The following is a 16,026-nucleotide window of genomic DNA, read 5'->3' on the forward strand; positions in this document are numbered from 1 at the left end:
AGAATCCAAGAAGCTGACTGATCTCGGTGGTCAAATCTGGTCTGTACCAAAGAAGGTTCACGTCACGGAAGGGTCGGAACAGACAGCTGTTGTCCGGTTCGTTTCTTGACGTCGCTGCATCCAGCGCCGGCACGTGTGCATTGGAATGGGCCTACGGAACATGGCCTCACATATTTATAAACATCCCAGGAATGCGAACGATTTCCGGTTGAATCCCTGGAAAGGTCTGATTCTACCCTCCCGCAGTGTTTTGCATGCTACTGCTATCCTTCTCACCGCAACGCCCCGAACCCTTGGAACTTGCCATAAAATCGATTTAAACGCGATGTGCAAAAATTACAGCAAAATGGGGCCGGCAGGGGCAGTGGAGGTAAACTGCCGAGATTGAAGTGTAACAAGCGCAAGTTTGTATCAAGTTTCGCGTTTCCGTTATATTTCAGGGTAAAATGAAGATCGCAAATTCACTCATTCAGTCGTATCTATCGAGAGGTAGCGCAGAAGGGGGTAGGGGAGGTGGCCAGTTGCCCCGGAGATTTAAGGAGACCTTTGTACCCAAACTGAAAAGTTCGCAGAAAAACATATGACATTAAAATTCGTGGAGGGTCAGCGACCTACCTGCCGAGTCGCAGAACAGCGTCGCATGTCCAACTCCGTGGGCGAGCCAGTGATTTCATCAGCCTGGAGAGAGTCAAACTTCCTTGAATCCAGCTGAGTCATGGAGTCATGCGGCCGGCCGTGGGCGGCCGAGTCGGTGATGTCAGCAGCGGGCGCGCCGAGTCAGACGTCATTTGTAATCCGGCTGGCGCAGCCGAGTCGGATGACATCACCCAGGGGTGCGGCGCCACAGGGGGGGGGGGGGCGAGTCATCGACTCACCTGAGCCGCGGGCCGCTCCTCTGAGGCGGCGGCGGCGGCGGCCGGCGCCGTCACGGCAGGGGCGGTGGGCGGGAGGGCGGACGGGGGTCGCCTGACGGGTCGGTGAGTCAGGCGCCCGGCGGGAGCCGGTCAGCTCCTGACCGCCGGCACTGAGTGAGAGTGACGCACCGCCGCCGACGCGCCGATGACGCCTCCACGGGCCCCACTGAGCCAGTCTCGGAGTGGCGCCGGCCCGCAGTACTGACCGCTGGCACCGCTTCCCCAGCGGGCCGCAGTCGTGCGCACCCGCTGGGGAAGCGGTGCCAGCCGGGTCGCGCCAGGAAGGGAACAGGCGGCGACATAGGGGCCGCCGCGTGCGTCATGGTCTCACATGACTGTGGCGGAGGTCGAGACCGGTCGCTGGGTTCATCTGAGGACGACCGGCGTCCAGCTTGCATGACAGAGAAGCTGCCTTTTTGTGAGGTTCACAAAGGCAGCGGCTCGGGGGAGTGGAAATGCTACTCACGTTAGCAACGTCTCGCCGCTAATTGGACCAAGCGGTCAGCGAGACCACTTTGTTCAGTGACCAGTTGTGACATACGCACTCCGTATATGCAGGTGCATCCTGCCATTACTTTTAGTAGCATTTCCGTGGTAACACAAACATGTCAGCAGATACGCTTTTTCGCGGGAGCGGCAACTAAGGCGTAAAAATCTACCTGAAGCTGTCTTACCCACTCACTTTCTGGCATATTGCAGGGGATCAACGGAGCGGTACGCCTGGCACGGGAACAAAGGCAATTTCTCTTACCGGCGCTCACCGCAGCGATGAAATACCGCCTGCAGCTTAAGCATTTTTTTGCGCGCTGTTTTTAGGGCTAAGCTAGCTGAAATTACTTTATTTTTCAAACCCTGCGGCAGATTGAAGCTTCTACTCATGACGTCTGACGATGTGATCTTTCTACTCATGACGACTGACGATGTGATCTTTCTACTAATGGCGTTTGATGACGTGATCTTTCTACTCATGGGGGTTAACGACATGATATTTCCACTCATGACAACTGACGACGCGATCTTTCTTTCATGGCGATTGGTGACGTGATCTATGACCCCTTTCACGAAGCCGCACAGCTGACTTTCTGCTGAAAGGTGACGAATAGCGCTTGTTTCTGGTGGCGTGATATTGTATGGTTAGCAGCTTCGGCTCCTGCATGGGGGCCCGGGTTCGAACCCCGGTGGAGCCATCACTCCTGCGCGCTAATATGGTCTCTTCAGCCGCTAGAGGTCTGTAAAGGGCTGCCCGATGACGTGCGTCGCGCCCCTTTCTACTAAATGCTCTTCGAAGACATTTTCCAGGCTGTTCCTCGTGACCCTATCACTCTGACGTGCATTACTGTCGCTCAGACTGATTTGGCAATGTCCTGTCATCCAGGGTCAAGCTAGGTAAAACATTTACTTTTTTGACCAGATTTAGCCTTTTGGAGGTGATGCGATTCAAACCCTAGCGATGTATAGCCTAGCGTATATTTGAAAGCTTTGGAAAGCCATGCTAACACCACTTACCTAGTGGCGTGGCTTGTTTAGTTCTTGTTATAGCTAGACTAACGAATACTGCATTATCCCCACACCGCAGTTGAGCGAGCTTTTTCAAGAGGTATTCCAAACCCTTCCTTTATGATCACAGCGTACTAAATTTTTGACATGATAGGGAGTAGCTACGAGGTTCTAATTTTACTTGTAGGCTTATTTGACATGTCAAAGGTTGCATTCACCGCTTTTAAGATGCACCTAGCCGATAATGCTTCACGAGAGCTATGTTATGGAATTTTCCCCGCGGCTCCAGCTTGCTTGATTTTTAATAATCTTAGGGTGTCTCGGAGGCTCACTCTTGGAGCGAGTTAGCGAAAAACAATAAACATTTTAGTATCAGGCCTAAGGGAACGCATGCTGAAAACTGCGCCCGGTCATGGCAATTGACACGGTGCATAGTTCCATGGTCGTTGCCATGGCAACGAGACGCACTAATGTACACCACAAGAAAGCGTGCAAACTTCGACAGACTAGCTGAATGGCCCGGCGGCTTTGAGTGGGAGCCAGCATTGCCTTGTGGTTAACTGGTCAGATGGAATGGATTAAAACTTGACGTAAGTTTAGGCGTCTGTAAACTGGCAACCGGTTGGTGATGGGCATGACCACTACTGGAGGCCGTGGGGATCCAAACCCTAATGCCCTTTTGCAGATTAAGCCCCTGTTCTTTGCCATATAAAATTGTATGCGAACAAAATCTGAGTGAAGTCACATTTGAGGTGTGGTGTCGTTCATGTCGAGGGTGTTTATTACAGCAAAAATACTTCAGCTGTTCGGAGCTGACTAGGGCTAAAAAAACTAAGATTCAGATCCAGCCTTTTTGCTCGTTTCAGGAGGAACCAAATAAGAGCAGTTATGTTAGAAAAATCCATTTAAAAAGAGACCTGTGAAACATTCCTCCTTTTCAGTCCTGATCCAAAAAAAAAACAGCGGCTTATTTGTAGTGGTAACCGGTTTTTCTAACCTTCCTGTCACGAACGGCTTGTTAAACTCAGCCATCCTTGAAGCGCAAGGTACCACGCAATCCTCGTGGTATCTTATCTGATGCCCTATTGTTTGTTTGATTTTCTCTGTATCGAGCGGTATCTGTCCTCTAGCACCGTGTCTCCAAGCCCCGGAGTTCGCGAGAACCGCTTCAAGATACCGCGGTCGCCAGAACGCGATAGCTCCAGCCGATATCTGTGTGAGGCTGCACACTTGTGCATGACTCACGCACCGATCCGGGGGGCCGGAAACTAAAGAAGAAGCACGGCGCGGCGTGCCTCGTGTGAGACTACTTCGATTGTTTTACGGCGCGTATCGTGCGTTGGGTTCATGCTCGGCACCAAGATCCTGATCATGCTCGGCACATGCAAGTTGCGGTTGGGGAAGCGAAGTCGGCTGACAGCGCGTCCCACGGCGGCGACGCCGCGGTCCCCAGGCAGCACCGAGCCGGCCTCCGCGAGCGGTCTTGTGCGGACTGTGCGCCGATGTCACCCCTCCCCCACCCCCGTGGTTGTTCGGAAGCTAGGGCTGCGGCCGCCCCGCATCAGCGGCGCCCTTCAGAGTCGCGCCAGCTGACGATGGTACACTGGCCGAACCGGAGTCGCTGTGTCTCGCCTCGTCTCCCTCACTGGAGAGCGTCCCGTCTCCTTCCCTGGAAAGCGTCCCGTATCCTTCGCTGGAGAGCGTGACATCACCTTCGCTTGAGAGCGTTTCGTCTCCTTCGCTTGATAGCGTCTCGTCTCCTTCGCTAGAGCGTGACGTCACCTTCGCTTGAGAGTGTCTCGTCTCCTTCGCTAGAGAGCGCCTCGTCCCCGTCATACGATAGCTCGAGCCCTCGGTGTACCCCGGAGACGATGCTAAAGGCGGATGGCTCGGCCTGATGGGTGTCGGGTTGAACAGAGCCACCGCAGGACAAATACTCTAGCAATGTCACTTCTGCGTGGATGACATTTATTCACGTATCTGAGATGCGTCACTTACTGTGCCAGTCCGCTGCTAGTTTGGACTTTTGAACGATAGTGAGCAGTGACGTCATTACAGCTGTCGCCAGTCCCGCCTCCTCTGTCCTCAAATCGCAGATAAAACGCATCGGCATCACTTTCGGATTTATGGCTTTGAAGATCGGCACAGAAGGCATGTCCGAAGTAGACCCAGATAGACTGACAAGCGGGTAAAGCTCGGCAATGAACGGGGGGGGGGGGGACGGCTGGGTGGGCGGGTGGGTGGAGAGGGGGTAGATGTAGAGAGAGGGGCGGAATCACATGTGACATGGAGAGAGAGAGCTAAGGGGCAGCAAGCGTTAGAACACCAGGGGGGGGGGGGGGCTCACGTGTACATGGCAAGAAGACTCAGCGGAAGGCGGGGGAGGGGGGGAGGGCGGCGGGGGCTCAGGTGTGAAGGAGAGCGGAGAGACAGACCCGCTCTGCAGTTTGAGATCAGCCGAGCGGAGGATGGGACCAGCGGTAGGAGGTTCGGCCGAGCTCGGGCTCGCCGTACGCGGCTGGGGTCCGCGCCGCCCTCCCCAAAACACGGCCGGCGCGGCGCCCCGTCACGTGACGCGGCACGAGCAGCAGCGGCACACACACACTCACAAGCACATAATACACGCGTCCCTTGGATTCGGCGAGACGTGACAATGCGTCAATGGATGAACAATGGTTGATGTCTAGACAAACGACTCGAAATGCATGCTGAATGTTCAGTGATGGTGATGACACGTTAGTCGCATCTTAATTTTCTACAAACGCAAAGGTTTCAACCCTCGAGGGCTGACAACATCACGTTAAGCAAGTGTACAAATTTCACAAACACCCGAGCCGGAAAAAAACACCTAGCTCAGCTACCTCCATATACGAATCCGTAATCCGGTATGGTACACACATAGGCGATTTCCACGTTGCTCAGCAAGGTGCCACATAAATCAGGAGCACCGACATCACCAAAAACCTCCAAAAACCTGGTCGCAAGCCACCGATTGCCAGAAGTGAGACATCGCATTCCAATGGAAGCGTTTCGTGCCTGGTAAGACAACATTTTGATTCAGTCACAGCAGCAATTGACAGCGTAAAGAACGCAAATGGAAAACAGCGATCAAAATAAGCACACCAGCTTCGTTTCAAGATCAAACATCAACAAAAACAATTGATATAAATGGGACGCAGAAGCGTGACACTACTAGCGCACGACCAGCGTCGGACGCACGCACGCACGCACACACGCACGCGCCCTCGCCAGTCACTGACGCCCCAGAGGGACGCATCCCATCACAGTTTCACCCCGCCGCATCCGACACAGTCGGCTAACAGGCAGGTTTGCACTTCATGTTCTTCCCCCACCACCGCCGACTTTTAAAGCTTCGCTGGCTTTGAACCATGAACAGCACGCGGCGGCAGGCGCATCGCGGTGACCTACGCACGTGCTGCCGTTCGTTCGGATCTCCTGAGACCGCACCACCAGCCGCCGTCTGCACCGCAACCGCCAGCGACTCATTCGGTGACAAGAGGACAGGAAGGCCTTCTACGAACATCCGTCTGCTTTGGTCTATTACAACTTTTTTAAAAATTTAGTGGAGCTGGCAGAAATAATGACTGGTCGGCGGCCATATGGTTCGTCGATGGATGGGGTCATGGTAAATCGGTAAACGTTCGTGGAACATTGGGAATTTAGGTACCAGTGGAGCAAATGAGTAATTACCAGCCACGACACGACTTGATGAATGTGGATGCGCAACTTGAATGACAGAAGTCCTCTTTAAACTTCGCAACTTCCCGAACGAAACTTTCACGAGCCGGCGAGCGCGTACGCACACGCACACACGCAGACAGACACACAAACGGGTGCTGGCGGTCCGCGGACATCCGCGGCGGACTAGCTGTAGCTCACACCGGCGCCGTGCCTCGCTGGCGGCCCGTACAAAAGCCGGCGGCGGGTCGGGGTGTGGCCCGGGCCGGGCCCGCCAGCCGGCGGTGGAATGACAGTGGCAGTGTAGTCCCTGACGGCGGCCGACCGGCCAGACGGCGCCGGCGCCGGCGATCATAGCTCGGCCTGGTGGCGCTTCATGTGCAGCGCCAGGTGGTCCGACCGCGAGAAGCACCGGTCGCAGCTGTGACACTTGAACGGCTTGGCGCCCGTGTGCTTGCGGTAGTGCCGGGTCAGCTCGTCGGAGCGGGCGAACCTCCACTCGCAGCCCTCCCAGGAGCACCGGTACGGCTTCTCACCTGCAACAGCGCAGACACGGTGTCCAGTCAGGTCAGGTCAGGTCAGGCCAAGTCAGGTCACGGGACGCCGCACATGGTGGGCGGCGCGGGACGCACATTAGACCAACGACCAACAGACATCACCAGCAGCAGACAACACGAGTCCCCACCTGATCTCAAAAAGCGCCAGAATTAAGTCCAGCAGCGCTCAACAAGAAACCCGCGGGGTTGAAGCCGCCTCCAGGTCCGCGATGAAAGTACAGCGGTCGGATGCTATGCAAGGAGGCGGCACATCATGGGCAAACGTCAGCAGAAGCGACGACGCTTCTGAGTGGATTTGGACTGGTCCACGTCGTAACGTGCGCCACGCTGTCTGCCGCGGCACGATGCTGTCACACAAAAGCTCTCCAAGGCACGACGCCCGCGGGCTGCGCGGTCGAGGCCAAGACAACATGACGTGGGACCCATTGTCGGGCCGGCCTGGGCGTCACGGACAACCCCAGAGCGTGACCCGGCGACGCGGCCCGAGCTCGGCCGGGTCGCGGGAGCCGGGGTCCGGCGGCGGCAGCTCCGAGGCGCCGCCCGCGAGCGGCGGCCGCCGCCGCCAATCACAGCCGCTCGTAACAATCACACTGACGCCGCGCGCCGGCGCCGGGGGCCAGGCGGCGGCGCACCGGGCGCCAACACCCGAAACGCCTCCCCGGAGCTGGCGGCGCGAACACAAACAACTGCACCATTATCTATCGGCGGGAGTGCCGTTTTAATTAGCGGAGGCGGAGCCGGCACGTCGTCGTCGAGCAAGGCATTTCATGCAGATGAGAGGCAGTGAGCGCCGTCGCCGCTCCCAGCAGACGGACGCCGAGGCAAAATAACGCCCCTCCCGCGCGGCACCGGGAAATGCCCTTGTATGGGCCTTTTATGAGATGTGTTCGGCGCATAACAATGAAGCAAGGGGAGAGAAAGTAGCGGATCTCTCTCGAGCTTTTTGTGCGCCCGCGCCGCCCGAAACGCAAGGCCCCTGTTCGACCCAAGAGCAAGGACCTGCGCCGGGCCGCTATCGGGAGTCCATCCGCCTGCGACCCGGTGTTGCAAGAGACCGCTGCGGCGGACGCGACACGGGTAAAGGCCGCCTCGGTTTTAGCACGAACACGGAGTCTCTGTTGTCGCCGGCACCGCCGATCGCGGCTGGCACAATGGGGGTCGAAGAGGCGGCGGACGGGACTCGGGCGGTCGCATTCCACCACGTAACGGTCCCGCAGGGCCTCATGCCTACGCATACGTGTTGGGGGCCGAGTGGGCGCGCGTGGCTGACGAGGGGAGAGTGGAGAGAGGGCGGGAGCCGGAGGGCGGAGGCGGCCCCTGCGGAGAGCCGGCGAGAAGCTGTGACACGGAGGAGGACCGACGAGACGCGATGACGAGAAGACGAGGACGACACCGGACGGGACGCCCGACCCTGACGAGACAGACACGCCAGACAGATCGCCAATCGCCAGTCAGAGCCGTTTGTCACGCCAAACAGGTAAGATCGTTAGCATCTGGACCGACCTGGGCTGTGTGTTCGGACGGCGTGTGGGCTGGGTTCCGGCGCGGACAGGACGCACGCCGGCGAGGTCGGCGGGCGCCCGCCTGCCGAACGCCACTCACTACAAGACCGGTGATAACGCAGCGGCGCGCTGCCGCGCCAGTTATGGAGCCGTGATGTTTGTCAGGCCCTCGCTGTTCTCCTGATTGTTCCCGAAAAGGTCCGGCGACCGCGCGCGGTTCTGGGTCTCCGTTGCGCCAGATCGTGACGCAACGAGGCAAAAATGGTCGCTTGCTTTGAGGAGTCCTGGGTCGTTGCGTTGCGTCATAGCATCGCAACAGGGCGGATGCCGCGTGCGCATCTCAGATAAGACGGCATCAGCGCGGCCAGCCAGCATGTGGCCAGGCCGTCACAGCTTGCTTAAGCCTGAGGATGGCGAGCACAGCTCGGTCGCAGTACCGAACCCTGCCGGCTGAGCTGGTGAGGTGCGGTCACGGCGCTCCGGCGGCGTCCGACCACGGCCGGAAATGACCGGAACAACTGACCCGGTGACGAGCGCTTGCGAGAACGGTCGCACCGATTCGGTGACATTGCCGCCGCGCCAAACGGATGCCGTCCGACATGAGGCACGCTGAAAATAATGCACTTGCAAACCGCTTCAACGCGGTTAGCGGCTCATCAGTATACTAATGGCAATGCTCACGGTCATGCAGCCGTTATTACCGGTTTGGGACGCAACATCCGCCAACGGGGGCGCCATCAGCGCACGCACACGGACCGCGGCCTACATTTTCGAGGCCGCCGCCGGCCGGGCCGGGGCGCTCCTAAAAACTGCCCCTCCGCTGTCGTGCCGCAGAGCGATTTGCATGCCGTTCAGCGGCCACCCTCGTCCGGGCGCGGCGGCGGGGGAGGCGGCCGCCCACCGCCGGTGCATGCATCAATGAACGGGGCCGGCGCCGGACGCGTGACGGGCACGACAATCGTGACACCCCTCCCCCTCCCTGCCGCCGGCGGCGGACGCCACCCGTGCACCAAGCGGCGCCCCGCACCCCCTCCCCCCCGCGGCCCCGCGGCCCGTCACGTGACCCGCCGCGGAGTGCCATGAGGGGCGGCCGCAGACGGCCGGCCGAAGGTCGGGTCGCTGACCCCGATGTGGGTCGGGCGGCGCGGGCGGGGTGAAAGTGAAAGGCAGCCGCGGGTCAGCCGGCGTCGGAGGCTGCCAGACAGAGGATGCACGCACGCGTCGCGTCCGGCAGCGGCGCCCATTACCGGCCTGCGCTTCGCTCCCACCGGCCGCCGAGCGCCGGCCAGGCCCACCCGCCCCTCCCCCGCGCCGGGGGACAGTGGCGACGAGCGGCGATGGGCGGCGCAGCGCCGTGGCCAGCCGGCTACGAACAAAAACGCAGGCGGCGCTCCATGGCCGTATAAGGCGAGCGCCCAGGCGGCCCGTGAATCAGCTGTTCGGCCCTGCACGCAAGCCCTCACACGTGCAGGACGTGCGCCAGTCCCCTCGCACTGGCGCTTCTGCTGATGATGAGTCACCTGCGGGGGCGCCGGTCCTCCGCGGAAATGGGATCAACGCGTACGGACGCCTGTCCCAGATGCACCGGCCGCAGGCCGACAGATGTTCTGATAATGGTCCCGACATCACGACAGCGTTTCTGGGGTTCCAGTGGGATTCCAAGACTAATTCATGATCCCAGAACGAACGTGATGGTCCTGGGACCGCGGCCTGCTGGGAAGCCACGAGCCAGCAGCCAGCAGCAGCTGGGAAGCCAGCAGCAGGCCGCGGCCTGCTGCTGGCCTGCCTGCCGCGGCCGCGGCCGGCTCGTCGTCCGCGCCTTGCCAACTACGCCAGACCTCAGGGCACCTCAGGGCGGCATTCCCAAGGCTTAACACTCCGGGCTGCCGTTTAATTATAACCACATCTGCCGGCAAACTCTGAGCACCCCCCACGGGCCGCTGACTACTTAAGAGTACTCCAGCCGCTCTCAGCACGCTGTGGGCCCTCTTCGGCGTCGTTTACCGCCGGAGGAGGCGGCCCCGCCGCCGCACCTCCGACACCTCGGCCCGCCGCGGGGCCCGCTCGATGCACACAACGGGAACAAGAGTTTATGACCGCATCGGCAACGGCGATGGCTTCATCCCGGCGGCGGCCCCGACCAGCCGGGGATAACCAGCCATATTAACGGGCGCTGTTTACTAAATGATGGCCCGAGGGGAGGCTAGCTAACAGCCAACTTCCTGCGCCTCCCGGCGGCCGGAACGGGGGCGAGAGCCACGGAAAATAGCGCCTCCGACCGCCGCGCTGGGAGCCAGACAGACGGGCGCGGATATGACCCAGGCCAGGCGCTACGTCGCCATCGTCATCTACGCCGTCAACGTCATCATCCAGCCATCCAGCCGGAGTAAACCTCGATCATCTAAAAAACATCGGGGCAAAAAGATAATACGGCATGTGCACGACAGGCACCTGAAGCGACAGCGCTTGGGCGAAGGACAAGACTTCGTGCCGCGCCGTTTTCCAGCGGCATTTGCACAGGGAGTACAAACAGTGGCAGCCATTGTTACCTCACTCAGGCTTTTGTAGCTTCACTTAAGCTTTTGACGACGCCTGCAACAAAGGCGGCCACTTGTGTCGTCTCACACGCTCACTGTTGTGGGGGAAACCAGAACAGAGGCGGCCGTGAGTCGCAAGCAAACAACCCCGCAGCTGGAGCAACCATCTGTCCCTGCAAAGCATCACGCCATGCAAGGCAAGCAGATGTCCCTTCGTTCGCCACGGCGTCTTATGACGTCATTTCAGAGCAGTCTTGTTCGTCGGCCCGCTCGGAGAAACAAAAACAAAGGCGGTCGCAGATCGCGAACAAACGACCCCGCAACTGAAGCAACCATCTATCCCTGCAAAGCATCATGCCATGCAAGGCAAGCAGGTGTCCCTTCGTTCACTATCGCGTCTCATGACGTCATTTCAAAGCAGTGTAGTTCATCGGCCGGCACCCAGCGCTGAGACGGCTGCTGACTTGAGCCCCTTCCCCCCCCCCCCCCCCCCACGGACGGCGTGTTTACGTATGCTGCATTCGGCCAAGACAATCAGACGCTACCGACCGTGTGATGAGCAGGGGGGAGGGGGGGGGGGGTTGTCCGCCGCTCCGACCCCGCAGCCCGGCCGAGCAGGGTACGCCCGACGTGCGCGCCCGACGCGCACGACCCAAGACGACACGCCGCCGAGGCGTCGCGCGCAGCTGACAGAAGGAGACTCTGGCACTCATTCATAGGATTCGTGCAATTTGCAGCGGCATTGCCGGCCGTTCGGTCGCGAGCATGACTATAGAAACGCAGCCAAGCCTTGTTGCCAGGCTGGGCCCGGCCTGCAGAAGCCGCCGCGAGCTGCTGACCCTGAGGTGACCTGTTCAATCAGGATAAAAGCCCCAGAAGGCCGCCTGGCAACACCCGCCGTCCGGACGACGACTTCGACGACTTCGACGCGGCTGCGGTCCGGGCTGCACTCCGGCAACCGCCCACACGCTGGGCGTCCAGTGTCATTGCGGTGAAACCACGACACCAGAGACCAGCGAACCCACGTGACACCCCCCCCCCCCCCTCCGTCCTCCTGGCCCGGATGCCCCGGTGCAGCAGTCGTTCCCGACCGCAGCGACCAGCCGCTGTGTAGGCTCGGCGCCGGGGGCTGAAGACAAGCAAAACCACAGCGCTGCGGAAACGAACGCGGCGCGCGGCGCGGCGCAAGCTATCCGCGCCGGCGCACAGTCGCCAGAATGCGGCGCAGGCGGCTTCTGCGTCGCCCGGCTGACGTCACAGCTGCCATATTCCGTGACAGCGGCCAGATAAGGCCTGACTCACTCGCCAAACCCGTGGCGGCCGTGCAGCGGCGCAGCCTTGGCGCGCTGATGTCATGCCGAGCGAGCCGGTTTGGACCGGGCGACCGCCGCTGCCGCCGCCGCCGCCGGAAGCGGGAGACAGCGCGGACGGGGCGGGGGCGCCGAGCCGGGCCGCCGGCCGCGCGCGAGCGGCCGCGGCAGGCGCGCCAGACCGCGCTCCGTCACGGAGAGGCGGCGTTCGTCTCGGCCCAGGTGGCTCAGCCTGCGCTGATGGCGGCACCGCGAGCCGCGGCAGGGTCAATGGGGTGAGATGGGGTGACAGGCTCGTGGGGTGGGGCGACAAGCTCCTACGTCAGGCTCCAGAGGAGCTGGGGAGTGAATGAACACTCGGTGTGACCTCGCCACATCCCTCGGAGTCCCGTGACAGGACGGCATCTGGGTGAGTTAAGGAAAGACAGGTGCGTGGCGCAGCATGAGCAGACGCGAGCATGGGCCGTCATGCCCAAACGGCCAAGGTCGTGTCCCAGACATCTGCATCGTCTTGTACTTTCAGCTCGGCAGTGTCATAACACGCTGGGTGACTTCGCACAGAACGAACTTTCTGCCAGCTCCATCTTTAAACGATTGTTACGAGCCATTCCGCTCGTGTTGAATATCTAATCACTGAAGTACGGAGCTCTTTCTGGTTTCGCTTTCAGGCAAATCCATTTAATTCCTCTCCAGCTCCGTCTAAAAATAGGGAGACCGTAACAAGGTTATTTCTAAAATGGATTTCCACGGTCATTGATGAACTCATTAACTTCCCAATCCTAATGGCGCCTTTCCGTCTGTTCGGCTCGCCGCCGGCCGACGGGGCGCCGACACTGATCCGGGCGAGTCCAACATCGCCGACGCGAGGGGCGGCCGCTCCCGTGGGGCAGGATATCGTCGCCCGCCGTTAATTGAAAATGTCGCAGACGGTTGGCCAAGTCGCACAGGTCCGTCGGGTAACGGTTCTGTGGACAAGGGCTTTGTGCCGTAATTTTTGACGTGATAGGAACTACCCGATTCAAGAAAACCTCCAATTGCCGTGCTAATTACACGAGACAATGGATGGCGTAAAAGACACCCTCAGAAAACCACACGCATGCCGGAGAATGGACAACGCCATTATCAACGCCCTCGCTCTCAAACGCACACGCACGCAGGCTCCAGCGACGCACGCCCAGTCTATAAATGCAGTGCGGTGCATTCACAGGCACGACACACACACACACACACACACACACACACACACACACACACACACACACACACACACACACACACACACACACACACACACACACACACACACACACACACACACACACACCACACACACACACACACACACACACACACACACACCGCCATCATGGCGGTGCCAATGAATAGGATTTACACACAGCAGGTAACGTCAAACGACAGGCTCTCCTGGGCGGCCCCAGGAGCAGGCTCTCCTGAGCGGTCCCAGGAGCAGGCCCTCCTGAGCGGCCCCAGGAGCAGGCTCTCCTGAGCGGTCCCAGGAGCAGGCCCTCCTGAGCGGTCCCAGGAGCAGGCTCTCCTGGGCGGTCCCAGAAGCAGGCTCTCCTGGGCGGTCCCAGGAGCAGGCTCTCCTGGGCGGTCCCAGGAGCAGGCTCTCCTGGGCGGTCCCAGGAGCAGGCTCTCCTGGGCGGTCCCAGAAGCAGGCCCTCCTGAGCGGCCCCAGGAGCAGGCCCTCCTGAGCGGCCCCAGGAGCCGGTCCTGCCCGCCGAACGCCGGCCCACTCAGATGTCGCCTCGAGCGATGGTCGGGGTCGGTCGCCCTCTGACACGGCGTTGACATCGAGGGGGTGGTAGATGATAGCAATTCTGGAGGCCATTGCCATTGTCAGCTTTTGCGGGGGGGGGGGGGGCAGTCTCCAGGTAATAAGTGGAATCAGCCTCATTTGGGGAATCATCCCGCTCCGCTCACCCAACAAGAAGTTATCCTCAAAGCACTAGTCAGTTTGTCATGACTCGCCGAACACACGCGACCGGAGCCCACCCCGGAACACTCCGGGTCAGCCGGGTCAACAGAGGTCACGACTCGCAGGTCGCTCGAGCGGAGACGCTCTCTGGACGGCTGCCGCCTCCTCCGTTACCCGCGGCCCAGCGCTGCCAGATCCCCGCCGGATGGCCGTCGGCCGCGGCCTCCAAAGCTGCCAGATCGTCACTGTCCGCGCTGCCAAGCCCGGCCGGCAGAGGTGCCGCCCCGGGCGCGTCGGCGGGGCGCCGGCCGCCGCGTAAACAGAACGGATCGGGCTGCGGGCCGCACAACCCGCCGCCGCCGGATGTCAACAGGTGACGTCAGAGCGCGACCGCGCGCCCCGCGGAGGCGCCCCCATCCCGGGCCACGCACTCGCCAGCCAGAACAGCGCGCCACGCCAATCTCGAGACCTCGCCGCGCGCCGCGTACAGATGCTGACACTGATCGACTGGCGAGGAGGGAAAGTAGAGCGGGCCGACTTTCCTTATGCTGAGCGGAGAGGAAAGGTCTGGGGTCGACCGCGTCGGCGCGCGCCCCGCCCCCGTCCCGTTCTCAGATCTCGTCACAGATACGCGTGATGAACGCCATTGCCGTGCGAGGCCGCCTGGGGTAGCCCCTCGCAGTGCCAGAACCGCCCGCAGCTGCCGGGGCAACGAGTTCCCCCCCCCCAAGCACCTGCACGTGCAGTGCTACGGTGGCGTCTGCACCCCCCCCTCCCCCATCACCAGGGGCATTTCCGTGCGGCTGGGTCGGCCCCCAGCGCCAGTGACCGCGATCGGACGCTTCGACGGCGGAGAAGCCCGGTGGAATCGCCACGACAGCAACGCTCCGCCAAACTCCCTGCGGACCGCCGGTGCCGTGCCCTGCCTGCGGACCGACGGCGCCGTGTCCCTTGTGCCCGGCAAAATGATCCACTGGATCCGATATGCCACTAACTTTCCGTGCATAGCAGCTGGGCGCCCCTGACCAATTGGCGATCTTCGCCGCGGATCAGCGGGTCCAAGGCAGGGGAAGCACGACCTACCCGGCTGGGAGAGGACCCCTCCTGACTTCACCGGTCGAAAACAGATCTCCCAACTTCCCGGTCGGAACAGGACCCCCAACTTACCCGGTCGTGAGAGAACTCCCCGCACACAGAGTGACTTCTAGCAAATTAAGAAATGAAAGGTGAAAAACGTCATCGAAGGGACGCTGAAGATAGGGACATCAATGGAAATTACAAACAATTGTAATCGTTGATAAATGCCGTTTACGTACCACGAGAGAGTCATTACGCAAGACTGCACTGGCACCAAAAGCCCAGACTCAAGACACGGTCGCATAACAACCTTTTACCAGAGCATATTTCGTGTGTTTGCTGAGTAGGGCCCCTTTTCGGAGTCCCTGACCTCGACGCCAGCGACAATTGCCGCCGTCCTCCAAAGCACGTGCGCCTCGGACAAGCGACTAACCCCTGTCGCAACCCTTTCCGGTCGTCCGAAATGCACCGGCGCCGGCGGAAGTCACGCCGTCTGAGAATGAAGACCGTCACTGTTGCTCGCAGAGCGGCACATGACGAGGACAACACTTTGACACACATAACTGGCCGGACGCCGCTATCTGGCAGGCTGCCGGAGACCCGAACCCAATTCCGGTCCGACAGTCAAACAGTGAACTCCTTTCTGACAGTCGAACATGCCATCCGCGATGACGACAGCGCGAGAGCGGCGCGTGAGGCGAGCTCAACTTCAGGACACGTGACAACTGTCGCGCGCCGTCAATGAGCCCACGTGACAGCGGGCCGTGAATCGGCGCCGCGTGACCTCGGTGTGCGCGGACGCGGACGTGGCCTCCGGGCACGGCCGCCTGTCGAGGGCCTCAATGGCCGGTACGGTACGGTCGGCGTCAACAACACTGTTGAGCGGCGATTAGATTGGGACAATCGGCGCGATCGGCAGAGCGGGGCAGAGCGGGTCGACCCGACCCATCCGTACCGGCCGGGGGGATGGGGAGCACTGAACCACTAGTACCTC

At 60.6% G+C, this 16,026-nt stretch overlaps 1 protein-coding gene across 1 annotated transcript in view; it reads right to left on the reverse strand.

Moving 5' to 3' along the window:
• Positions 1-4,904: 4,904 nt before the first annotated feature.
• Positions 4,905-16,026, reverse strand: part of LOC119105918 (Krueppel-like factor 6) — a 47,503-nt gene continuing 36,381 nt past the window's right edge. The window contains exon 3 of the mRNA XM_037229478.1: positions 4,905-6,646. Coding sequence (XP_037085373.1) covers positions 6,462-6,646 — 185 coding nt within the window. The 3' untranslated portion in view covers positions 4,905-6,461. The remainder of the gene's footprint in view (positions 6,647-16,026) is intronic.

This window comes from Pollicipes pollicipes, unplaced genomic scaffold (assembly GCF_011947565.3).
Source record: "Pollicipes pollicipes isolate AB1234 unplaced genomic scaffold, Ppol_2.1 Scaffold_6138;HRSCAF=7277_pilon_pilon_pilon, whole genome shotgun sequence".
Taxonomy (NCBI): domain Eukaryota; kingdom Metazoa; phylum Arthropoda; class Thecostraca; order Pollicipedomorpha; family Pollicipedidae; genus Pollicipes; species Pollicipes pollicipes.